General features: G+C 38.1%; 1 protein-coding gene across 2 annotated transcripts in view; it reads right to left on the reverse strand.

Moving 5' to 3' along the window:
• The window catches only part of SPATS2 (spermatogenesis associated, serine-rich 2), a 78,927-nt gene that overhangs the window by 7,543 nt on the left and 44,249 nt on the right, over positions 1-27,135 (reverse strand). For both annotated transcript variants that reach the window (XM_012732634.1, XM_012732633.1), the window contains 4 exons: positions 18,663-18,924; positions 17,340-17,513; positions 14,521-14,656; positions 2,888-2,946 (listed from right to left, as the gene is read on the reverse strand). In XM_012732634.1, coding sequence (XP_012588088.1) covers positions 2,888-2,946; positions 14,521-14,656; positions 17,340-17,513; positions 18,663-18,924 — 631 coding nt within the window. The remainder of the gene's footprint in view (positions 1-2,887; positions 2,947-14,520; positions 14,657-17,339; positions 17,514-18,662; positions 18,925-27,135) is intronic.

Raw genomic sequence — 27,135 nt, forward strand, 5'->3', positions numbered from 1 at the left:
TTGGCTACTGTAAGCAGCTGCAGTGACCATGGGAGTGCACAGAGCCCACCGATGGTCACAGCCTGTAAAGACACGTTTTCTCTGGCACACTCCCAAAATGTACCCAAAATGTATCTCACGTGTGGGCATGGAGAATACAGATAGTAACATTTTCTGAGTAAAAAGTCAAAGGCTTCAGAATACAATGGGCAAAATTCTACTAGGAAGCAGAACTAGAGAGCCACTGAGAATGAAGCACGGCATGTTACCCAAGGGCAGGAGGTCTGCTGTTCTTGTCCAGTAAGATCTGACCATCACTTTTCCAACTGAGAATTTTTATTATAACTATTCGCTTTTTTTTTCTCTACGTCATATTGGAGGAAGGAGATGTAAGTTTTAATTGATGGAACCCCAGACCACAACATGCCATATTCAGTTGCAAGTTAAGAATTATCCAGAAGCCCTGGACTTTCAGATGAATTTACTAGGCAGCTGAAACTCTGGAGGTGTATGCTCACTTCGAGGGAGTGTGCACATTTCAGAAAAAGGTAGAAGCAGGTAGCTGAGATGAGGAATGGTAGCAAAAACTGCTGGCAACTATATATCCATTGTCCCTTTTTTCTATCAAGCAGTCCAAAGTGCTTAGGCAGAAAGCTCCATTTCTAAGCTTTGTTACAGATAGGTTATGCGATACAGTCTGGCCACTGAGACCTGAGCAAACTCACAGGCGCAGGCGGGTTAAAGGAAAGTTCTCTAAGTGAGTATTAGTAAGCACGCCACACTTTAACTTCAACTCCACAGCCTGAGGCGGTACCTTCTAGCCAGAAACGAACTGTGTCTCCGTGTAGAAGGACAGAGAAGCCTGGATCCCGCATTTAATTGTGGAGCTACCCAGCAGTCCGGATTGCTTACCTCTGGGCATTTCATTTAATGAGATAAAAATAAATCTCATTTATACAGACCACTTTGCTGCATGTAGTCAACTCGTTTCCTAACTGCTGTCCAAATAGACTGCTACTGAGAGATTAGAGAAATTTATTTCAGAAAAAAATAAATAGGATTTTCAAAGAACTGTACCAGGAATTTCAGAAAGCTGAGTATCTTCAGCAAGTTTTCAGCCTGATTATGCTACATAGATGCCACTGACGTGTTTCTCATACCCATGTCAGCTCAAACAACAAGGGCACGCGTTCTCAGTCAGTGAGGAACATGCCCACAGAGTTAGCACAGCAAGCCCAGCAGCTACACACGACCCACTGGCCCAGCCAGGAGATAAAGCCTGCATGCCACTTGTTGCAAGTTTACTTCCACACTGCTCCAGTCTTCTAGGACTCTAAAATACAATTTTCTTAAGATGGAGAAAATGTGTCAAGTAGAGATTTCTACATATGAGGGAACTCATTTCATCTCAAAGAATGAATTTCTTCATTTATGAAGTGGGGGAAAAAAAAAAACAACCCTAATCTATAAGGTTGATATGAAGATCATATGTGAATGAATGTGAAAAAATCCTAAACTCTGAAATACTAAGAACGTGTAAGTTACTAAAATTATAATGTGTGCGTGTGTGTGTGTGGAGGGGGAAGCCCCTTCTTAATAATATTAATAACTGAGTAATTATATTAGAATCACTAAGAACCAGGATTTTCAACATGGGAGAAAAACAGATACAGATTAAAAAAGTTGATGAAACTGGGTGATGGGATTTTAAGTTATATGAGTCTCTCGTTTTGAAATAAGTGAAATTTTCTATGAAAGAGCCACTGTAAAAAGTACCTTCTAAAAAGTAAGGACTGTCTTCTGACTACTTTATCTGAAACTTCAAAGAAACACATAAGTAAAAGAACAGACTGAAACTGTCACATTCAGAAATTCTACCATCTACCACTCATTTAAATAAAATATCATCTCTGAAAAACAGTGAAAAGAATCTCTGTTATGGACTCAGTATTTTCTGTTAAAGCAGATGAAAACTAAACTAAGCTCAATGCTCCCAAGCTGCCTCCTTCGGTCCATGACTGTAGATGCAAATATTTTAACTGTGTCAGCATCTCAACCTATTTCTATTCTTCCCAGTTTGACAGCAGGTTAAAAGAAATACTCTTCCTACCTACGAATCTGGCATTCAGTGCATGAAGGTAAAACCTACTGCCGAAAGCCCCAAATCCACGCCGCCACACAAGCTGCAGCTGACAAGCTCGTCTTTTTCACACAGCTGTGTGTCTTTAACCTAGCCCAAAATAGAATCGACAAGAAAGAGAGCAGGTTCTTCTGTATAAAGCCCCACAAATTACTCATATTAGACTCTATTCCTCTAAAACAAATTTTAGTAAGCTTTCTAGAAACCCTAGTCATGGTATCCTGAACCCTCAAATCAACGACGTTTCCCACACCCAATGATGACAGATCATGGACACTGAGTGAAGACTGCTGTACAAGCCAAGAAAACAGGGGAGTTCTGGGCCAGGTAGCAATAGGAATGTAAACACTAAATTGTAGGCAACCTGGTAAAGTCTCCTGTCAGTATGCCAAAGGTTTTTTTCCCCCCATCCCAAGCAGAAAGGAAAAAACCTAATGGAATTGTTTAATCACCGAAACAAAGAAAAAATAAAATTTTAAAAGTCATGTGGGTACTGTACTTTCTTAAGACCATGTTATAGTGGCAGAAACCATGATGTTCTCTTATATACAAACTCTATATCACAATGTTAAAATTTGAAAATATTAAAAAAGAAAAAGAAACTGGCTTTGTAAAGTTGTTTCACCTGAAGGTGCAGCACACCTGTTCAAGACTGTAAACCAAGGTATGTAAACTTTTACTGCAATATTCATACTGTGCATTTGCTATGGGTGTTGAGATGCAGGTGCTTACTAACTAGTAGCAGCTATAATTCAAAATCAGTCTTACTTGCTTCAGCTTTAACTTTGTCCATTTCAGCAAGCAGCGCCACTTCTCGATCCATTAAACTAGGAAAGGATGACAAAGGAAAATAAAGATTTGATCAGAACTAAGAAAAACAGCATACTGTCAACAGTGGCGAAAGTCTTATGCATCTGTTCACTAAAAGCATACTAACAAAGGAAACACTGTATTGACCACAAGAAAATTCTGATCTTACCCTCAGTAAAAAATATTTTAAGGATGCTAATAAATGAAGATCTAATTCTTTCATTTTAAAATATTTTACATCAGTAGCTCGAAGCCCAAAAATTGAGAACCAGTAGATGGCAGTAGCAAGCTACAAAATCCATTTCTTAGTTAAGCTGAGCTTAAAATAAAAAAAGAGTCTTTGGAGGAATGACATAATTGCACGTGTGTGCTGACATATTTTTTTATTTGTTCTACAAAATTGGACATCTTTGCTTCTAATGAATTTCTACCAGGCAATAGCCCTGAGAGGGCATGGTAAATTTACCCAAAATTTGAATTTGTCTATTTTGAACATTTTACCACAGTTATACCAAGTCCCCTGACTAACTCGTTAGAATACAAAGTAGTAAAAGACATATACATTGTACTGGTTTCCAGTAATAGTAATAGGAAAAAATGGAACCAATGGTTTCTGGAAGATTTTTTTTTTCCTAGACAAAGAATACTAAATGGGCAACTGGAATTTTCTCTACTGCAAAGGTAAATGTCTTGTAGGCACATAAATATTTCCTACATCCTTATGAAAGAGCCACCACCTTCAACATATGAAGAGACTGGAGGTTACCCTAGAATCCAGATTCTGAGTGCAAATAATTATCAACTTTGCTAAGTGTGAAAAAAATCTAAAATTTCAATACCTATACAAAGCATGAAATGCTCCAAGTCTTCAGATTTGGAATTCACTACAGCCATAGGATTAACAAAATATTTATCCTTGCTTCTAGTTGTAAAACCATATGCACACACAAACGCACACATATATATGTACAGTAATTCAACTTAGCTCAGTATGTACATGTTAGCACAACATAGTTAATACAGAGACTACGGTGTGAGATACGCAAAAAAGTACAAGGCAGGGTCAATGCCTCAGGAACAAAAGTCAGAGGACTCAGGGTTTATCATTGTTATATGTGATGTTAATAAACAGACTTGTAACAGAACAAATTTGGTTGGCTTATTAATTCAGAAGACTGGAAAGAAGATACAGCTACTGTGGGGCAGCAATACTTTGCTAATAAAGCATTTCCCAAACCTTGGCAGTATTTTGCTCCAAGAACGCTAGCAGCATTTGGAATACCTAAAAGGCAAAACAAAAGCACAGCTGAGACAGAAGCTGTCCGGCCTGATCTGAAGCCACCTCTCTCTGCTGCTGAACCACCTTAAGATGCAGACACCGTGTCCGCAGGGTGACAAATTCTTTGTCTCTGACAAAGGTCGTAAAATATTTATGACAAAAATCTCAGCAAACATGTAAGCTTCTTGCAATTTACAATCTTTATTATTGAAAAGTCACATGATGTTTTCTACAAGGAAAGAGTTCTGCAAATTCTCACTCTTCTGTACAGGAGGGACTAGTACATGCGACAGCACCTTTTTCTCCTGTGAAAACGCCTAGTCCACTTAACTTGTTGGGTTTTGGGGTTTCTGGGTTATGCGTTCCTCAGTCCTTAACCATGGTGTGAGGAGAACTGACAGTCACATCTTCAGCAGAAGCAGACGCAAAGTCTATTCAGAGGCAGATGAAATCACACAGGCAGACATGGGTGTGCAGCTGCGAGGCGACACTGGGAGCACTTGTCTTAAACAGGGTGCAGGAGCTGCTCACTTGGTCCCCTGGTGGGGTGCACTGAACAGGACTGCCGGGCGCTGGTTTATCCATGCGGGCGCAGTTTCTATGTCACGCCCCGCCTCCCATGCTCTTGGGGAGCAGCTTATCAGCCCTGGCCGCAGTCAGGAGAGCCCTGTGCCCGCTGCCCCGTCACTGCCCAGCTCAGTCCTTCCCCTGGGCGGGAGGGGCACTGAGAGGAGTTGTTTTATAGGCAGGAAAGCTGCTGATTAAGGAACCCCCCCACCTCTGGGTGCTTCTTGCTCCCCACAGGGCTTGCCCGGCCGGCCTATAGGATGGCGTGGAGGACTGCCTTTCTCCTCCTGCCACTTCTTGGCTCTCCCTGGGCTTCAACTCTGGCAAGTGTTTCCTGGAGTCCTGACTAGAGTTGGCCATTTACTTTTCTTTAGTCATTGCCCACCTGGCCTAAATATCTAACAAAGTAAACTTTGTTTCTTGACTGGTCACTAACAATCATAAGAAATTCATAGGCCAGTGTCTGAGCAACAATTATACAACCATTCCATTAAAAAACAAATCAGGTTACATTTTATGCCAAAAAAGACTGAAAAGTGGTAAACACCCCTATTTCTTTTTCTCTGTTGCTAGTTAGGCAGTCACCTATTGGTAACATTTATTGAAAAGCTCTATGATATCAGCCAAGCATTAAACAGGAATCTAGTGACTAACTGAGTTTGTTGGAACATTTCCTCATAGGAAAGCCTGACTGATATTTGCAGTTTTTCATTAAGTTTTTTATGGATCTTTCAAATACAAAAGGATTAATGTGAGTGAAGTGCCTGCCATTAGCTTCTGACTGACAAGGTATCCACTTCAAGGACAGCTCCTCAACAGACTGCCAGGTGCACAGCTAAGCAGAGCCAGGCAGCTCACCCTCGAAGTTTCCTTTTTAGAAAGTCCTGGGTGACCTGGACAGTAGGCACTGTCCCTGCTTTTCTCTTCCCATATTTTAATTTCTGTTCTTTTGCATTAAATTTCCCCAATAAAGAACAGTGAAACCTCAGCCCCCATAAAGGCAGACTCCCAGGCCCATGGGGGCTCCTTCTTCACCTGAAACCACACGTCATGACCCTGACACACTCCCTCCGGACTGATCACTTTTCAAAGTGTCTGGATGGTCACTGCTGGGGTGTACCTCACAGGAGGCACAAGAGCCCACTCTGACACAACATCGCCTCAGTCAGGGAAAGGTGAGGGGGGCTTGCCGTGGGTAACAGGGCCCCAGGTGGACGACCTCAGACATTTCTACCCTGTAACAGCACCATGAACAGGCTGAGACTGACAGAAAACAACGTTATAACTTGCTCAATTAAAGAGTGCAGGAAAGCAAAAACTCTGTCCCCCCTCCTTCCACTCCCCAAAAGCTTTTATTTTAGGCAAGAACTTTATTTCAGGGAGGGGCTTTGAAGGCTAGGTAGAGGTGACTCTTCAGAAAGAGACATTTACATGTATATAGGCAAGCTCTCTCCCTTAAGGGCAACTCCATCATGGTACCAGGAATACTTAATGTCCTTATTTCTGGAAGATAGAACTTAAAGCTGCATACTTTTTGTTTACAGTGCCTTCCTTGGTAAAGTCCCTAAATAACCTTTCCCTTTCTTCCTCCTAACTCCACTGGCTTAGCCAAGCCATTTAAGATGGCATCTGAAGCCATAAACTGTTACTCAGTTTTACTGGATCTCTCCAATTTATATAGGATTATGTGTGTTATTCCCTATAACAAAATATTTTATTATGATATTTAATTTTTTATCAATTTGTCTAATGTTTGCTTGATTATTTGCCAGCCTACAACAATCCAAGGATACAGGATTCTTTACACTGGCACTCTGACAAGCACATCACATAATGCATTACAATTATGTAGGGGAAAAAAATCATTTTTTTTTTTTAGATTCATGTTGAAGCACTTACAGGGTGAAGTATCATGACACGTGTGACTTCCATATGGTTCTCTAACAGGGTGGTCCCTAGGAAAAGGGGAAGTTCCAGGTTCCCTGCTCCACCCAGGAGGGTGGAGATGAGCAGAGAAAAAGGAGAGAAGAGAAGGAATCAAGAGAGAAGAAGACAAGGAGGCAGGATGGAGAATAAGAAGGAGATCTGAGGAAGCCACATGGAGCAGCGAGCATGTGAGGAAGAAACCGGGCTTGTTTCCTGACCCTGGACTGGTTAAGGCAGATGTGGGTGAGACCCGTGAGGAGGTGACTATGGCAGTGTTTATACTGATTTTGATTTTGCTCTTTTCCTCCCAGACTTGTCTGGCCATTTCTGACCCTTTTCCATGGGTCCCAGCCAGAAAGTGCTTTAGTCTTGTGGCAGCTTTCAGGCCTTGCTTTGGGCCAATCCCTTTTGGGTGGACTTTTGCCCATGAGGAGATGGGTCACCTCAGGTGTTTGATTTAGAGTTATATTCTTTGTGTTCCGTATTGTATATTTACTGTATTAAAGTCCCTTTTCATTAAAGTTTTATATGTTTTGTCTTGTGGCGGATGGCAGAACCCTCTTAGAGCAGGCAAGTTTTGGGCTTTAGGGGTGCCCCTCTCTCTCTGTCATGTAACACATTTTGTCAGATACACACATAAGTATGCACTATCCTTTAAATTTTTTCTTTAGTTTTCATTTAAAAAGTTGGTGGGATGTATGCAGTGCAGGGGAGTAAACAACTGCCACCCCAACATAAATCTGCTTGACAAAAGGTTGATTTTATGGGAGGTCCATTCCACTCAAGGCTGGGTGGAGACTGCTTTTGAAAAAGGTATATTTACAAGGAAACTTGTATAAAGGTGTGTCCCAGGGAACTCTAATATCCTTATCTGTTTTCATGGGAAAAGATAGAATTTAAACTGTAAACTCACTTATAGACCTTCCCTCCCCCCTACCCTTAGCTATTTAAGATGAAATCTGAAGCCCTGTGGATCTTTCTCATGGATATGTTGTTATTAATCTTTTTCGCTGATATTTGATTATTTTCCAGTCTAGAAGAACCCAGAGGGCCATAGGATAATTCCTTTTGCATCCCGACAATATGATAAAATAGAGAAGGCAGGAAGAGTTCAAAAGTGAAAGTAAACTAAGTGTGGATAACTAGCAGAAGCATCTTTTACAATTAAAGCCAATTATTGTAATATGGCTTTTGAACAGTGAGTAAACATGAGCTATAGTTTTCTATCTGTTCCGAAGCCAAGAGGAAGTCCCGTATAAATCTGTGACTAAGAGGTTCAAAAGTACCTGTGCCCGGAGGTAGCAGTTTTTAGATGCTATAACTGCAAGCAGTGAGTCCCCTCAGAGAGTGACTAAAGGCCCATTCAGTCAGTCAGACTTTTTGTTAACTAGTTCACTCTGGTGCTTGAAGGTCTATGCCTACAACTATTTGGAGCTTTCCTGAATGGAAATAAACCATAATAAGCACCTGATTCACTAAATTCTGAAACTGCTAATGAAATTCAGCTAAAAATTGCTGGGAGTCTGTTTAGAAAGACATTAGGTTTTAAGTCTTGCCTAATACAATGTAGAGAAATTTTTTGTCCTTTAGTCATAAAAGATGGTTTGCAGTGACTGGTATTACTAAGAAAAGACTGGCAAGTCATCTGAATGTTCCTTTATTTCCTCCCCTCCTTACTAGAACTTTTAATCATGTTTATATTTGCTCAACTTATTCTAAGGTTTTTAAGTAATTTCACTGGTGAAGATTGTTGTTCCTTGCAGCATTATCCTTCGTATCTCTGAGATGTATGTTCATCATTTGAAGCAGTCTCTTTAATTAATATATGCAACATGAATCTGATTGATCCCAGCTGTTAGCTTTCTTGGTGCCAAAAAGTTACGTTTGTTTATGGTGGTTGCATTAGTAACCAGTGTGTATAATGGAAACACAACTCCAGCAATTCCACAGTGGATTATACAAAGGATAATTCTCTAAATCACTTAATAATGGTCTTAGGAAACATTTGTACTTGACTTTATTTGCTGAAATCCTAAAACCTATTTATTTGAATTCCACTAGTCAAGTAAAGAAGAAATCCCAGCAAAGACAATGAAAACAGCTTTTCCTCCCTGAAAGTATTTTTTCTTTTCCTCATATAAAACAACCAAGACTTGTCAGTAGCTTTTATTTGTAGAGAATTAATGATGCTTCAAGTGTTTTGTAAGACGCCACTCCTAACACTAACTTTTGGGAGTACAGTACACACGTCTAGGCTCAAAGCAGAATTAAGAGCCAGTGAAGATGCCAGGTTATCACACAGAGCCAAACAATCAGGGTATGAAAGTGGATTGAAAGAGCAAGTTTGTTAAATCAAACTTTGATTTTAGAAAACTTTTGATGGACTCCTGTTTGTAAGGAGTCCTTTACAAAGCATGTGGACATGTGATTTCAAGTCTGACATAGCTTTTAAGAAGTTAAAACTGTAAATATAAACTCTTCTTATTGGACAGGCCCTCAGTGGAGTAATAATGTGCCTTTCTCTTCTATTCCAGTGGTCAAAAGAGTATCAGAGGATCATATGGCTTAATGATGGTATTTTATATACACTGTTTTGGGGAAAATAAAGTAGCAATCTAGGAGTTAAGTTTCTATTTGTAAGGAAAAAAAAGTCAATGAAGTGTTAAAATCACATTGCAAGTAGCTGATTAGCTACCCATATGAAACAGCTTTGTTTTTTTGAGTCCTCTCTCGGGAATTACAGCAATGTCTAAAGAGAGTTGTGTGAGTGAAGAAGGCAGACTGAAGAATGAAGACTAACTCAGCTCCTAGAGAGACACAGAAAAAGGAAGCAGGGTGTAGCAGAAAAGCATCACATAGCCCAACTGTAACTTGAGGCAGATAATTTTTTCTGTGCCTATACTTTCTCATCTATAAAAGGAGTGTAATACTACAAATGACATTTTACAAAGATTACAGATAGTATTCATAAAAGCTTCTAACATACAGTAGAAGTTCAACAAATGACAGTAGGAATTATTAACCTAATTTCTGTACTCTCGAGTTCTCAGTGTCAGAGGATCTATTTAGAAACCTATCTTCACATTACTCTGATAAATCATCCATGTCCACTGTCCAGAAATACTAAGTAAACATGTACTCATGCTAACACTGCGTAGAGTTATACAGAGGTGAGTCAAAGGTAATTTTAAGTGAAAATGACTCTGAAATTATACTCTCACTATGACTACAACTATTCAGATTACACAGACATAGAAAAAAGGGTCTCACACAAGGGAACACAGAAAATAAAATACTGTGTATGTGAAGGTTTTTTTTTTTTTTAAACTGCTATTAAAAAGATGGGAAATACAATAAAAATAAGGGAATAATGAAACCTTTGAAAATAGAAAAACAAAATTCAGACCCTTTCATCAGTGGTCTCACCCTACCCGGTGCACTGTTCTGCTCTACGCGCCTTAGCTGCCGTCACCCTGTACCTGAGGCGTCTGCTCAAAGGGAATTGGAATTTTAAGCCTATAGGGGCAACACTGCCCCAGGTACTCTCCACACAGGTGGGCCAAATCACGGACGGCAAGGCCACACGCACGTCCTGTCAAGCAGCGCGGCCCACTGGACCGACCAAAGGTGCCAGGCCAGGGATACCAGCACCCAGCCGATGACTGTCTCACCAGCTCCTGCAGGAGGAAGGGCAGGAGTCCTGCAGGCACAGCTGGATGTGCCACCTGCAACGCTGGGGCACAGTCCATCCCCAGAATAAGCTGAGGCCGCTCCCTCTGCCAGCTTCTTGGACCAGCCCTTTAAACACTGCTTCCTCACGGAGTCAAGCCAAAATTCTCCTTTACAGGCACTGGCTCCTTCATGCACACACCTCTATAAAGCCTTGCCTTGGTTCACCTGAAACATCTTTGTCCTGGAGGGGTCCAGACCCACACAATTTGGGAGATCTGTAACGTAGATCTTCCTTATATGCCTGTATTTATCATATCTCCTGGATGCAGTACTCTATTCACATCCTTCCTGCCAATGCTTCTTTTTCATTCTTTTAAGAAATCTTTTCTAAGTGACCTTTCCCTTAATCTTCATACCTTTTCCCACAACTAAGGTCAAATCTGAAAAGTATCTTAATTACAAATTACTCCATGTTGTACCTTAGGAGAGTAAGTTAGGACCTTGTGAATTATAAAACAAAGGAATATTTATTTATTGGAATGAAATATTCCTTCTTACAGTTCATTTTACTGAACTAAAAATAAACTTACAAAGATTTTCATAAACTCAATCAACATCCTGGTGTTTCTCATTCTAACCTTGTTCCATAATGACTGATTTCCTCAGTCTCATAATGGTAGTTCTCTGTTATGCAGCCTTTAACCTAAGGAGGAAATAACATGTTGACATGCACCAACAGTCTGTGTCTTTAAGCTTCAGTGGCAAGTGAGCCATTCATGGATGGGTGAAGGTGACTGGGAATCAGCACACACATTCAAACATTGAGTTTGAAACTTGTGATATCACCTTAAGATAAACTGCTTGACATAGGACTTCAATCCCTTTTAACAGTAACATAAAATTAAAAGTTCCTATTTCAGGGGATAGAAATTTGGGTAAATAAATCAGATAGTTATGATTCAACATATTTAATAAACTGTGAAGTAAACTTAACATATTTTAGCTATTTTCACAGATAGTCCTTAAAAGGGCTACCTCTTTAAATCAAAGAGCATTATAGAAGAAAGTACTAGCAAAAAAAAGAGATACCAGTGTCCTAAACATGAAAAACTGAAGAACAATTTAAAATTGTAAAGTCTTAAAAATACATACACACACACACACACACACACACAATTGACTGCACTGGTCCATTCTTATATTTCAATGCTTTGTAGACATGTTTGAAAGTGCTTTGGTTCATGAAATGATTACTAAATTTTTATCATCTCTATGTGGCCTTTAAAAATTTCAGGATTGCTAAAAGCCCTTGGTAAAGCTAATAGTAGCCATATGTAAGCATAAAAAGTTCAAATAAAAAGAAGTCACTTTTTGAGGGTCAATGAGGAATCCTGTAGGGAAAATTTCAAAATCTTAAGCACAAACTTAAACTGACTTTTGTGATATATAATCTCAAATTTCTGGATGGTCATATTCTCTTACCCATTTTTTCATTTTAGTAAGGAAATAAAATAGAATTTTTAAGAAAAAAATAAATGTATTTTTAAAAAGATTTATTTATGTATGCATACAGAACTAGGGTACAGGCCAGAGGTGCAGGGGTGGTGAGAGGATTCACCGGAGACAGAGTGGGGAGCAGAACACGCAGATTGATCAAGTACACTGCTGAGGGGAGCAGCTGACGAGACAGGAGAGGTCTGCCGCGCCATGTGGGTCACCTCTGGGGCCGTGGATCGAACTCACACTGAAGTGGTTATGGCCAGCGTGCAGTGCTGCGTCCTAACCCACTGCACCACTAGGGAGGGTCATAAAATATATTTTTAATGTAAAAGCAAGCTGAATATTATCATTAGTGCTTTTCACCCACACATTATATAAGTCACCCAAAGCAGTTTATACACTTCAGCTTCCTGTTATACTCTATCTTGCTCCTTAATAGCCTTAAACTCAAGTCAACTAATGTCAGGCAAGTCTTATTAGTTAAGAAAACTTGGACCTAGAGATGACTATAACTGAGTCACCAATGAGAACAAATTTTGGGAAGCTTCTAGATTTGACCTTCCCACAGATATATGTCAGCTTTCACTTGGTCTTAAAGTGTAAGCAGTTACTAATATAATTCCCCTAGTATCCTAATAACATGATATTAGTGTTGTAAATTTTTTAGACAGCAATTCTTTTCTACTATAACCAGCCAAATACATACACAAAAATATGGTTTCCTAAGTGACTCCAAGCTCTGATTTGGTGCCAAATGAAGTTAGCTCAACTGTCAATTAAGTCTTGAAGTATAGCTACAAAGGGTGTTGAAATAAGGTAGCTTAAAAATCCAATCAGCCAGAAAAAAGGGCTTAGACCAGCAGGATAGAGTAGGTAATCTCTTCCTTCAAGTTAAATTGACCTGGTTGCTACCCTTGCTAATAATCCTAAAACAGTTCCTAGGCAGGGAAACCTTTTCACTTGTCATTTACTGAAGGAGGATCCCCTTGGCTGGCTTCCAAGTTGACAAGAATTCAGAAATTTCTCTCCTAGAGCTGGATTTCCGGGTTCAGGCTGGTTCTGAATGGAATCAGATCCTACCTCAAGTAATCAGTAAGCTAAACAATCAAGGAGATTGTTAACCTACTCTCAGCCCTTCATTCTTTTCCAAATAAGCCAACAATATGTGATAATAATCTAGGACTAAGGTCACGATGGTCCCTCCCAGGGGTTTGGGAAGAGAAGAAATCAGTCACCTAGAAAAATTTTCAGATGTTACAGCTTAATATAAAATAAGTTTAGGGTGGGAAAGTGATATTAACCAATACACAGGAAGGTAAATGTGAGTATTAAGTTTTGAGACAGTAGGTTATCTGGCTGGAGCAAAAGTGTATTTGAGAAAAACAGAAGATATGATACTCTGTTCTAGTTATAAAACTTGAACCAGAATGCTCAGAATTCAGGATAAAGCATGGGTCAACTAGCAGATTTTAGTTCTGATGACTTAATGACCCTATACTATATACCAGACTTTACAAATGATGAGCAGGTCAGCAATTTTTTAGAGGCTGTATCTTTGTTAATTCACTTTTTCTAAATTTAATTCCACAGAACAGGAGAGGCTACCCATATGCCTTCTATCTCTTATCTATTGAGGCAGGAAGTGACCAAAGTGTTTGTGAACAGAGACATGGTAGAATGACCTAAGAAAAATCCCCAGACAGGTAAAAAAGGGAAGGATGGCTGGGAGGAAGAGTAATGCCATGACAACAAATCTCTATTTAAGACACTTTCTTCCTCTCCTACAGCACAGCCAGGCAAGTCAGTCCTGCAAATAAGCAGAGCAGAGAGGCCTAAATCCCAAACAGCAATCTGGCAGCTTGTCTCCCCATCATTTTACTTAATGTGGTCCTTATGGCTTTTTCATTTTCAAAAAAAAAATCCCCTATAAAAATGCAAATAGCCCCTCAAGAAATTATGACTTAAAATATCAGCTGACATCTTAATATCTAAGTTACAATAGCTCCAGTAGTCTAGAAGATAGTAAAATACATTTCTGCCTCCCCAAGATTCTATAATAAAATATATTTGCCAAGTAGCATAGTTCCCTCTTGTAAGTCAACAATACACATAAGCACTGAACAGGCAGAGAAGTCCATGATTCAACTTTTTAAAAACATCAAACCTCTTTAACTTTACCAAACCCTATTCCCCCTACTATAGTGCACAGTTGTTTAGAACAGTTTGGTTTTTTTGCTTCCAAGTGATTAATAACAGGGGACAGAAGAGGATGGGGAGCATTCAGAAGGTAAAAGAAAGGTAGGAAAGCAAAGACAGATCTTTCCGGCTTTATAATTTTGTTTTAAAATAACTGGTTATGTGCTTTTTTACAGATTACTTTAAGATAGACCTTAAAGTAAGGATACATGATCTATTCTATAAATATTTATCCCTTTCCAATAGTAACCTCAGGACCATTTCAAAAGCACTATGATTTCTCTGAGCCACTTATTCCAACACGATGACCAAAATTAATAAAATGAAGCAGAAAGATAAATTTACTATTGGATTTTTAAGTCTCTTTCCCTCATGTTGAGTGAGAACTTGGTGAATGGCCTTGGTTAGTGGCCATTTTTGGGCTAATACTATCAAATGCAATCTAACTTACCAGCTCTGCAGTTCAGCAAAGGCTAGTTTCATTTTCTTAATGGAAGCATCCATCTCTTCTTTAACTACAACTCGATACCGTGCAAGGGACACCGTGCAGCGCTGGAGGTCTTTCACAGATTTTTCAATATTGGAGCCTTGGGGAAAAAAAATCAAGGGTTAATTAAAAAAACAGAAAAGGAGCATAGGTATCTTGAAAATTGGTGCTGAACACCTAAACATGTAAAATAACAAATGTGTAGATTAAGAATGTTTCCTACATTCCTACATCTGCCTTGACAAAAAACTAAGTTTTCATAAAATCTTTGGGGTGGTTGCATTATGATTTAATTTAACTGCACAAAAATTTGAAATTACAAGTCCTTTAGTCTCCTAAAAGGAAGGTCATAAATGTCTCCATGTTCAAGTCTACATTGTTACATTTGAATCAATAACTTTTTTCCATCATGATGGATCAATTTAAAATGTGCATGTAACACCTCAACATAGGTAAGTATCCTAGCCAAGATACAGTTATAGAAACTGGATTTACCCTTTAGTCTTAAACAACTAAGCATACACAGACAAAATAAATTAAGTGGCTTTCAGACAATGGTCAACAGGCATTTTCCCCTGAGAAAACAGAAACGAAAATAATTGCCCCAACTTACTGTCTCAAAAGTTTTCAGGCTGTGGTGTAAGGAAAGTATGTTAAATGAGCCTGAGGTTCTCTCTGAATTGAGGGGACAGAGCTGAGATTCCAGGGGTGGGGACAGGGACAAGGTATCCAGAATTCTCGGGCAGAGTACTGTAGAAAAGGGAGCAGCACACAGATGAGAGAGAGGTACAGAGAGCTAAGGACTCTCAGTGTACTGGTGTTAACAAATTACCTGAAAGAGGGAGAAAAAAAAAACCACTGGAAAGGAACAGGGGGAACAATGCCCAGAGCTCATCCAGGCCAACAACAGCTCATGTTCACATGATCAGAGGGCGCCCGGTAGAGCCCTTGCAATGACACTGCCTCAGTAATTAATTATTCTAAACTAAATGATGCTCGAGTTTTACCTAAAAAGCTCAAAAGCAAGCTTCAAATTGTTTCCAAATCCCAGAATACGTCACAAGAATATGTGAAGATATACAAACATACTTAATAATCAACGAAGCAAAATCCATAGTCTTGAACCCAACAAAAAACCACTGGCATGCAAGAGGCAGAAAAATATGACTCATAATAAAGTAAAATCAATGAACAGAAACTGATATAGAAAGGGCACAGATATAGAATCATGTAGATTTGGACATCAAAAAAACAAATATAGTCAGATACTATGTTTGAGAATGTAGAGAAAGTATAAGCACGTCAAGGATAGACACAGAAAATATTTTAAAAGCTCCCAAATAACTCTAGAGATGAAAAAACAATGTCAGCTATGACAAATATGTTGGATGGGGTTACTGGCAGATTTTAAACAGTTAAAAAAATTAAATTTTGGAAGAGGAGAGATAAAATGAGGAGAAGAGCACAACACACTGGCAGAGGACTATGGGTGCTCTGATGGTGGGACAGCTACAGTGGCCACACATGTGAAGAAAAATATTGTCAAAACATCAACAAGCATATAAAATAATTTTATTAATAACAAATAAGTTTAAGAAAGCTGTTTTATAAACCACACAAGATGGGGGGAAAAAAGGACAAAAAAACTCCCAACCTATTAGGTATCACATTTTCAAAACTCACTAAGTGACAGGATTTAGCAGAATTTAATTTACCATGTATTGATTACAAAATTGATAAGAAAAAAATTGATAAGGATTTCTCTCTGTAGTAGAATTTAAGGTTGCAGTATTACATGTGAGTATTTTAATTTTGACAGAGATTAAATATATTCACTTACTCTGATACTTCAACTATTTTCAAAGACTTCTATCAATCTTTCTAAATCATTCAGTCAAAATTATATGTACAATTAATAGCTGGGGTAACAAAGTGAAAAAGTTTATAAATGTATTAACATAAATTTTTTATTTATTTCAATTTTTTACTTATTTGTCCTCATCTCAACTTGACTTTTCTTAAAATATACCTCAACGCTTTCAGCCCTTGTAAGTTTTTGTTTAATAGTGTCAGATTTATTTCTGTACTAAGCTGAGGGTTACATTAGAAAGGTGAAGAGAGCTTCATTAATTAAATTCAGCTCATATGGAATAAATAAATTAAAACTGTTCTTCTGTAACCTTATCTATGGGAAAAAAAGGGATAATTTGGTCTTTAGTTAAAAAAAAAAGTTTTTTAATTTCTCTCAAAAATAGGCCTCCGATTTCCCTTTTTTTTTTTTTAATGCATACAGAACTGAGATACAGGCCAGAGGTACAGGGGTGGTAAAAGGATTCACCAGAGACAGAGTTGAGAGTAGAATAGGCAGACTGACAAGTACACTGCTGAGGATCCGATCAGAAGAGGCCATGCGGTCACCACCAGGTGGGGGATCAAACTCACACTGAAGTGGCTGAGGGTTGCTTGCTGTACTTTAACCCATTGCACCACCAGGAAGGGCCCCTAGTTTTATTTTTTTTTAATGATTTATTTATGCATACAGAACTGGGGTACAGGCCAGTGGTGCAGGGGTAGTAAGAGGATTCACCAGGGACAGAGTGGGGAGCAGAACAGGCAGAATGACAAAATACACTGCTGAGGGGAACAGCAGGAGGGTCAGGGGTTAGCTCTGCCATGTGGGTTAGCTCCCTGGATGGGGATCTAACTCGTGCTGAAGCAGCTACCTATAGCTTTGGAGTGCTGTGCTTTAACCCACTGCGCCACCAGGGAGGGCCCTGAGTTACCTAGTTTTTTATTGGTAGAGGAAAGTGGAACATCTTCCATGCCCAGGTTTGAAAACTGAGATCCTGTGGTAGGTCTTGAGAAAGATTTGCCAGTATTCCTATTTTGTTGAGAATTCTGAGTAGAATGCAAAGACTTGGACTCATAATCAGAGACACCATTTTCCAACATGGACCCTGTTCAATAAAAAACAACAGTATTTTAGAGCATAATTTAGAAGTAAATTAATCACACAGTATACATATATATAAAAGGTAAGACTTCTTTTTTAGGCAAAATAATGCCTCCTAAAAGGTGTGAACAAAAGCAACTGACAAACAGACCAAAAAGCAGAACCCTGGATGAATCTATCAGTAGTGTCTGATTTAACACTGGCATCTTAATGAAGAATTCTGTGTTAACTCCTCTCTAGATAGATTAGTTCATTCGCTGTACTTTGGTAGTTTCCTGGTAGCTCTAGGAACATGAATGTGAAGACAGTCAAAATCATCAGCTTCTGATAACTTCTGTACAATATGTTGTGTAAAAAAGAGTTTTTCTATTATACCAGGAAAAGTTTTTAAAACTTTAGGGCATACAAAGGGTCAAGAACTAGGAAATGAAATGAAAGTTAGCTTCAGAAAAAAATGGAAATGACTATCATTGATTTATTTGAGGACAGTGCAGGGGCTGTATTGTTTTATAAGTCTCTATGTGTATGCAAAAATAATCAATGAAAGAAGATCCAAAATATATAACATAGTTCATGTACCATAAGCATTATGTTTATAAAGCCAGTTGAAACAGATCAAGGGGAACTAGATTAACAATCAAGCAATTTAAAGGGAGATAGTCCCAATATCTTCCCAGTTTCTCTACAAAGCAGTAAAACAAAAAGTAAAAGATATTTGAGTTTATAACTAACATTGATCTTAACTCAACAGAAAATAAATGTGGGACTATAAAAATTACGTCTACTCCTAATCAAACCATGACATAGTTATTATTTCGTATTCCTTGTTGAGTTGAAACTTAGACTACTGACTCAGTGACATTTTCCTTAAGAATGCAATTAAAACGTCTTAAGACCACCCACCCACTCTAGTCTCTAAGCACTAAAGTCTACTACTGCGTTAGAAGACTGATCTAAACAACAAAAATATACGACAATGAAAGATTTATATTTCCAGGCCTTTACAATTACATAATGTGACTCACATACGAGATAACCAAAACTAAAAAATAAAAGACTAACGAGACTAAATTTATTGATTGACCTCTCATTCATGAAGTCCCTATATTTTTCAACTGAAAGCAAGTTCTCAAAGACCTGTTAATAAACTCACCTGTTCTATCCAGCATATCTGGCGCGGCAGAGTCTGGGTCCTCCAGCTCTCTGGCATCTATTGAAAGGGTCTCCATACCTTCACTGAATGAATCCATGGACTCTGTGTCATTGATGGCACCATTGACATGGTGACCATTAACATCACCTTTGTCTGAAGAAGGTGCAGACTGCTCTTCTTGAATGGAAACCGATTTACTGGAATCTGGAATACTGTTACTTGCTTCTGCTGTAGGTTTTGGTTTGCTTTTCTTCTTTTTATTCTAATGGTTATTAAAGATTTAAAAGAAGAGAAAAAGAAGATACCCCAAAACCAAAAGGCAACCAATGTTATTAATTTCTCATACACTCTTCCAGAAGTTGAATACATTTTTTAATAGCTTTGAATTACTGAACTAATTATACATTAAATGCTATGGATAAATTCAAACACACAAATATAAATATTTATCCATAGCAAAATCTACCACAAGCAAAATCAAAAGTTAAATTACTAAATGCAAAAAAAAAATATGTAACATATATAACAAGCTAAATACAGAGTTCTAACAAAAATACAGGCTGGCCCAATAGAAAAGATGTACAGGATATTAACATATCAAGTGCTACCTTAGTCTTATATGAGACATAAATTAAATTGTACTACACAGGATTCTGGGGCAACAAATATGAGTCAGGAATCTGTCTCTCGACCTAGATGAGGAGTGCAACAGCAGAATCTGTCTAGAGTAACTATTCTGGAAGTCTAGAATCTACTGAAGATCTGCAGTTCCCATACTTAAATAGTAAAATGTGGTTAATTTTGATCAATTTCATGTCTTAGCCCAGTATAGCCTCTCACCACTTATACTCACTGGCCCCTAGTGTGGGACAGGCAGCTGCTATGCACAGCTTATGCATGCCAGAGTAGGTAAAAAGAATCCTCTGCTACAAATACCAGGATCTATGGTATGATTGCTGACTGTTGCTTTTGATCACAAAGGTACAGAGACAGGTAGCCATTGATATAAGCCCTTCAGGAGGAATTAAAGGGTAATCCCCTCCCACACTTCACTTTTCTCTTTTTTTTTCTGTTTGGGAACCAAATATTAAAGCCTAGTATATTCAAATACAAGTCCTTACACAGGGAAAATCTGAAAGAAACCACATGTACCCAGGTAAGACTCAAAAGATCTGAGGTCTTAAGTTTACACCTCAGATGTGCCCAAAATAATCCAAAAACAAAAGGGGGAAAAAGCATTAATAATAATTAAAAAAAAAAAAAAACCTCCAGCAAACCTCAAGAAAGGGGGAGAATCCGATTTCCAGAATTACCACTATCCAGTTAAAAAAAAAAAAAAAAACACCAAAAAACTGAAGGCAAACAAAGGAACAGTTAATTCAAAACAATAAAAAAATTAATCGATAGGAATTGTTCTTTGAAAAAGACCTGATTATTTAAAATTTTTAAATAATCATTGTAGTCAAAGAGTTAAAGGAAGACAAGGATGAAGAAAATGAAATAAGAACAAATGGACATATCAATATAAAGAAAAAAACTAGAAAGAATAAAACAGGAAATTTTAATTTCCTACTGGCACAGGAAAGTTCAATAACAGAGAAAAATTCATGAGGGGGCCTCCCTGATGGCACAGCACTATGAAGCTATCCATAGCCATAGCACGAGTTCAATCCCTGGCAAGGAAGGTGACCCACATGGTGCAGCAGACCTTTCCTGCCTTGCCTACTGCTCCCCTCAGCAGTGTATTTCAGTCAATCTGCCTGTTTTGCCCCCCACTCTGTCTCTGATGAATCCTATCCTCTCACCCCCTGTACCTCTAGCCTGTACCCCAGGTCTTGTGTGCATAAATAAATAAATCTTTAAAAAAAAAAAAGAAAAATTCATGAGGGATTCAATGGCAGATTGATCAAACAGAAAAAAGAATAAGTGAACTTGAAGACAGAACAATGGAAATTACTGAAATTCAGGAACAGAAAGAAAAGGTCTGAAAAAAATGAACAAAACCTTTATGTTTGCCTTTGGCAACATAAAATGAACCAATACACACATTGCAGAAGTCCAAGGAGAAGTGAGACAGGCATAGAAGAGTATTTCAAAGACTATTCGAAAAAAATAATAGTTTGAAGACATGAAAATATTCAATAAGCTGAATATGCTCCAACTAAGATATTTACACTGAGACACATTATAATCAAACTTTCTAAAGACAAACAGAATCCTGAATGCAGCAAGAAAGAAGTAACTTATCATAAACAAGATGTTTTTTGTATGTGGCCAGAAGCAGTAGGCAGACGTATTCAAAATGATAAAACAAACAAAAAACTGGCAACCAAGAATCCTGTTTTGGGCAAGGAGGGAAGTGTAGGAAGAAACTTAGATTCCCAGAAAGGCACAGACTGAGGAAAGCCATAACTACTAGACCTTCCCTTAAAGATTGTTGAGGGAGAGTTGTCCGCCATGAAATAAAATAACACCAGACATTAAGCTGAAGTTTTATGGAGAACTGCTTTCCAAATAATTTAAGACAAATGCATTTAAAAGAATTTATAAATGTATAAAGATACAATACTGTGATATCAACAAGCAAAATCGTTGGGTTGGGTTCTATGGAAGTTAAGAGTATAAATTGAAATCAGAGTATTAAGAACTTTCGAATACTAATGTAATCCCCACAGAGACAACCATATTTACAAGGTAAAATAGATTTTCAACTAAAATAGGTAAAAAGAAACAGGCACGGACTGTATGTAATGATTTAGGGAACAAAACATCAAAAACATAACACTCATTAATATATATACTCATCAATCAAAGGAGCATCAAAATATATGAGACAATTATCAAATCTGGAAACAGACAGTGATTGGAAGCTGGGAATTCAGCATTCCATTTTCACCAATAAACACATCAACCGGACAGAAAATAAGGACACAATAGCCTTAAAAAAGATTTAGACCACATGGGCTTAACAGACATACCCCCAAAAAGCCAAAAACACGTTCTTCTGAAGTACACATGAGATATTCTCCAGGTATAACCACATAATGAGCCACAAAATAAGTACCAATAAATTCATGAAGACTGAAATCATATCGAACATTTCCTTTGACCACAAATTAGAAACCACCACAAAATAAAAACAATAAAAACTACTAGTATTTGGAGACTGAACAAAACACTACTGAATGACTATTGTATCACTGAGGAAATAAAAGGCAAAATCAAAAATATCTTAAGACAACAGGTAATGAGAACACAAACTGCCAGAATTTATGTGTGGGTTCCTATGATCTGGACACTCACGGGCAAGTGTGACCTATTTGCTATCTACAAATCACAGCAGAATATGCCTTGGCCACCTATGGAGTAGAGCTCATACAGCAAGACACACAGGCTCAGGAAGCCTAGGTCGCCGTTGACCTGATTACATGACTATTTCCATGCTGTGATAACATCATACTTTGCTAACTCAAAGGTCTCTTGATAAGTGATCATGATGTCCCCTCCCCTTTCCCTTGCAAAACTTTGTCCCTCATGCCTATTCCTCATATCACTGTCCTAAGATCAGCTTTTACTATCCTGTCTGATTACAATAAATGGTAAAAGAACTTCTGCCCAAGCAGCAAAGTCTTGTCTTACAAGCCTGCTCTACAACTCTCTCATTGAGTTCCTGCTGCAAAGCAGCAACAAAGATATGGGACACAGCAAATGCAGTATTAAGAGGCATATATAGTGGCTGAACAAAGAAATAAGAAAGTCCAAATAAGTAACCTTATTTGCCACCTTAATGAACTACAAAAAGATGAGCAAAAAACAAAAATCCAGTAGAAGGGAAGAAGTAATACAAATTACAGGAGTAATAAATGAAGTAGAAATTTATAAAGAGAGTCCAAAAGAGTAATGAACCCAAAAAATAGACAAGCCTCTAGTTAGATTTACAAAGAAAACTCAAAAAGAATAAAAAACAAAAGAGAAATTACAACATTCAGGCATACAGAGGATCACAAGAGATTGCTAAAAGCATCTGCATGCTAGTAAACTGAGTAACTTAGAACAGACAAATTCTGAGAAATAGACAACCATCCAAGACTAAAACAGGAATAGAAAATCTGAACAAACTAATTAAATGCAAGAAAACTGAAGGAAGAAAAAAAGTCTTCCCAAAAACAATGGTCTAGGATCCAATGATTACACTATTATACTAGCAAGTTCTACCAAATCATGAAAGATGAGCTAATACTGTTCCTTTTCAAACTTTCTAAAAAATTAAGAGCTTCCAAACATTTTTTAAGGCTAACATCACCACAATTCTGAAACCGGACAAAGACACCAGAAAATAAAGAAAACTACAGACCAAGTTCTCTAATGCATATCTTCAGCAAAATCTCAGCAAGCCAAATTCAGCAATGCATTTCAGGGCCCAGGATGGTTCAATATCAGAAAATCAATTAGGCGATGCAATGTTTCAATAAAAGGAAAGACAAAAATTATATAAGCATATCAATTGATGGTGAGATAGCATTTGATGGGACTGAAACCAATTAATGACAAAAGAAAAATCTTCAAAAAAACTGAAGACGATGGACAAATCTCAACAAAATTAAAATTACAGATGATACAGAAAATATTCTTATTGATGAAAAATTGAAAGTTTTTCCTTTAAGATCTGATATAAGGATTACCATTTTCACCACTACTATTCAACAGGGGATTAGAATTACTAGCTAGAGCAATTAGACAAGAGAAGGATATAAAACTAATCCAAGTTGGGAAAGAAGTAAAGCTATCATTTGCAGACTACATCATAATATATATAGAAGACCTGAAGGGTTCACTAAAAAACTAAATGAAACAATCTATCAGTTGAGAAAGTTAGGTTACAAAATCAATATATAAAGATCAGTTGCCTTCCAACAATTACTGAAAAAAAAAAAAGAAAGAAAAAAAAAATCAGTTGCCTTCCAATATGCAAACAATGAGGTAGAAAATGAAGAAATCAAGAAAACAATTTCATTTACAATTCTATCAAGCCAAATTAAATACCCAGTAATAAACAAAGGAGGTGAAGGACCTATACAACAAAAACTAAAACTCACATACTAAAATAGAAGACACAAAGTAAAGGGAAGATACTGTATGCTCATGGACTTGAAGAATTAACATTGTTAAAACAGTCCTCAAACTCAAAGCAATACATAGATTCCATGCAACCTTTACATCAAAGTTTCAAAGGCATTCTTCAGAGATCTAGAACAAACATTCCAGAAATGCATGTGAAACCCAAAATACCACAGAGAACCAAAGCAATCCTAACAAAAAGACAAAGAATGGAGACATTACATTCCCAGATGTCATACCATGCCACAAAGATGTAATCATCAAGAGTATGGTTCAGCAAGAAAACAAAGACCAATGGAAAAGAATTGAGAGCCCAAAACAGGCAAAACACCCCATGACATACTCTTGAGAGATGTTTTGTGGATCTGTCATCAAGTGTAAAGAAAGCAAAAGAAAACGTAATCAACTGGTTCTAAAACAAACTAAAAACAACTGCACAGTGAAAGAAACTACCACTGAAATAAAAAGACAAGGATGGAAGAAAATATTTTTACACCATTTATCCAACAAGGGGCTGATACCCAAGATCTACAAAGAACTCATGAAACGCAACAATAAAATAAAATTTAAAAAGGACTGAAGAGATTATAAGGTACTTCTCCAAAGAAGACATACAGATGGTCAACAGACACATGAAAAAAAAAAATGCTCTTTACTCATCATGAGGGAGCTGCAAATCAAAACCACAATGAGAATGGCCCATATCAAAAAGACCAGAAACACACGTTACTATACTCCTCCTCACTGAGAGCCCAGGCCATTTCTGCTGTGGTTCCTTGGAGCCGGCCAGCCCATGACCTGTCCTGAGATCAGGGATTAGGGGCTAAGGGTTAGGGTAGGTCCTCACCCAGGACAAGAATGAGGCTGCGAGTCGCCCACAGACCTGGGGCATGCACTGTGGAAGGGTAGGAGTGGTGAGTGGGGGGAGGGGAGAGCAGACGGTGGTTTGCCAGCTGAAGAGTGGTGAGAAGGCTGCACCTAAGGGGAATAATTACTGTACAAAGGTGACCAACAAAGTAATTAAAAAAAAAAAAAAGTGGGGGATTTTCTATAACACTCCACCTTGATGCTGGAGTCTGACATTCTGGTGTTAAGGGGAAAAGACTGATGTTTTGATTTTCGAACAATTTATCTTAAAAGATAAGTTTTAAATATCTAGTTTTGTCAATTTTACCCACATATAACTAAAGCAGTACCTTCATTTTACAACAGATATATGGTCTGCTCATGCCTAAAAATTGCTGATATTTTAGATTTGTAGTATTATGAAAAGTGTTATAAAATTACATTCTAACAATTTTCTAACACTGATTTTGTGGCAATTGCATATCTCATGTGAAGTAAAATTGCTGTTTTGGCATCTAAAATAGAAAAACAAACTCCCAAAAAATGACAAACCAGCAGACATGCTGGTGAAGAGTTCTAGTAACAGTTATAATCATAATTGTCATATTAAGAAAAGTAATAATGAAAAACACTAACATAATAAAGACTGAGAAAACATGTAAGATTGTTACAACTAGAACTAATGGATAGAAAAATTACTATAACTGAATTAAATAACACAAAGGAGGGAAAACCCACAAGACCATGGCAAGGCAGATTCCGGGCTCAGCTCCTTTAAGCCCCCACCAGGGAAGCATTACAAAACAAAGCCAAAACCCTGAGGGAAAAACTGATTATCAGCACATATAGTAGAAACACTCCAAGCAAACTTTGGTCAAGAGCAATTCTAGAACAGAGCCAAGCAGCTGCAGAACAAGGCTCCGACCATCAACAATCATAAAACCCATGACCATACTGGGAAAGGGGGTGCATGAGAAGGCACCCAATGGTGGGTGCACTGCTGCAAAGTGGCAAAGTTGAGGACAGAAACCAAGGACTACTGGCTTGTGTGTGTGGCTTGTTACACAGAATTACTGTAGAAGAAATTGGGTCAGCATACTTGGGCTTTCTTATAGGAGAGGCTGCAACTAAACTCCAGGCTGAGGAATCTGAAAAGAGCTGCCTGCCTGCCTGCCTGCACATGAGTAAACTCTTCACAACAGGCAGTTCAAGTTCTTGGCCTACTAGAGATGTTCCGTTGATGCCTGTTTGTGGGTCCTCTTTAATACCTACAACCTGACTAGTTCCTGACTCCTTAGGTGCAAAACCATGTCAAAATATTGTCTACCACAACCATACAGACGCAAAATGAGAGAAGACTGATTATAGTACAAATGCCAGGACAATAAACCCGAGAGGAGGCCCAATTCAGTGGAGTTGAGAGCATGACAAGATGGAAATTCAGGGCAACAGTCCTGGCAACACTGATGAAAAATAAAACACACACACACACACACACACACAATAGGATATTAAGCAAGAGGATAAAGAAAATGAAAATACGGCCTCCGTGGTGGTGAGCAGGGGGTAAGTCTCAGTGCATCAAGCTATTGCCAGCCACTGCTGCCTGAATTCTATCCTGGGCAGGAAGCTGACCCACAGGGCACAGAAGCTCCTATCTTGCCTGCTGCTCCCCTCAACAGTGTATTTCAGTCAATCTGCCTGTCCTGCTCCCCACTCTGTCTCTGGTGAATTCTCTCACCTCTGGCCCCAGTTCTTATATGCATAAATAAAATATTTAAAAATAAAAGGTTTTTACACAGTGGGAAAAAGTAAGTCAATTAAAAAGATATTCTATAAGATAAGAGAATATATTCACACATTACACAACTGAGAAGAGGCTAATATCCAAGATATGCAAAAAATACATTCAATTTTAAAATTAAAAAAAAAAAATCACACAACAAACAGGAAACTGATCTGAACAGAAAAGTCACTATAGAGGATATCCGTTAAGACCAAAAGATACATGAAAAAATGTTCAGTATCACTTCTAGTAAATAAAACGCAAGTCAAAATAACAAAGATCTCATACTTGTGAGAATGGCATAGTAAAAAGACCACTACCATCACGTACTGGATAGGGTGATGCAGTGAGGAGAATGAAGAATCCTAGTATAAACCGATGCAGCCATTTGGGAAAGTAATCTGAATTTACCTTTAAAAACTAAAAATGGTGGGCAAGGTGTTCGGTCTCAGCACAATGAAGCTACTGACAGCCACTGCAGCACAGGTTCCTGCCCCAAGTAGGGAGCTGACCCACACGGCAAGGCAGACCTCGCCTGTCTCACCCGCTGCTCCCCTCAGCAGTATATTTCAAGAGATCTGCCTGTTCTGCATCCCACTCTGTCTCTGGTGGAGGCTCTTACCTCTCCATACCTTTGGCATAAATCCCAGCTCTTATATGCATAAATAAATAAATCTTAAAAAAAAAAAACCTAAAAATAGAAATACTTTTATTACTCAGCAT

This window comes from Condylura cristata, unplaced genomic scaffold, assembly GCF_000260355.1.
Source record: "Condylura cristata isolate star-nosed mole 26May11 unplaced genomic scaffold, ConCri1.0 scaffold00034, whole genome shotgun sequence".
Lineage (NCBI taxonomy): Eukaryota > Metazoa > Chordata > Mammalia > Eulipotyphla > Talpidae > Condylura > Condylura cristata.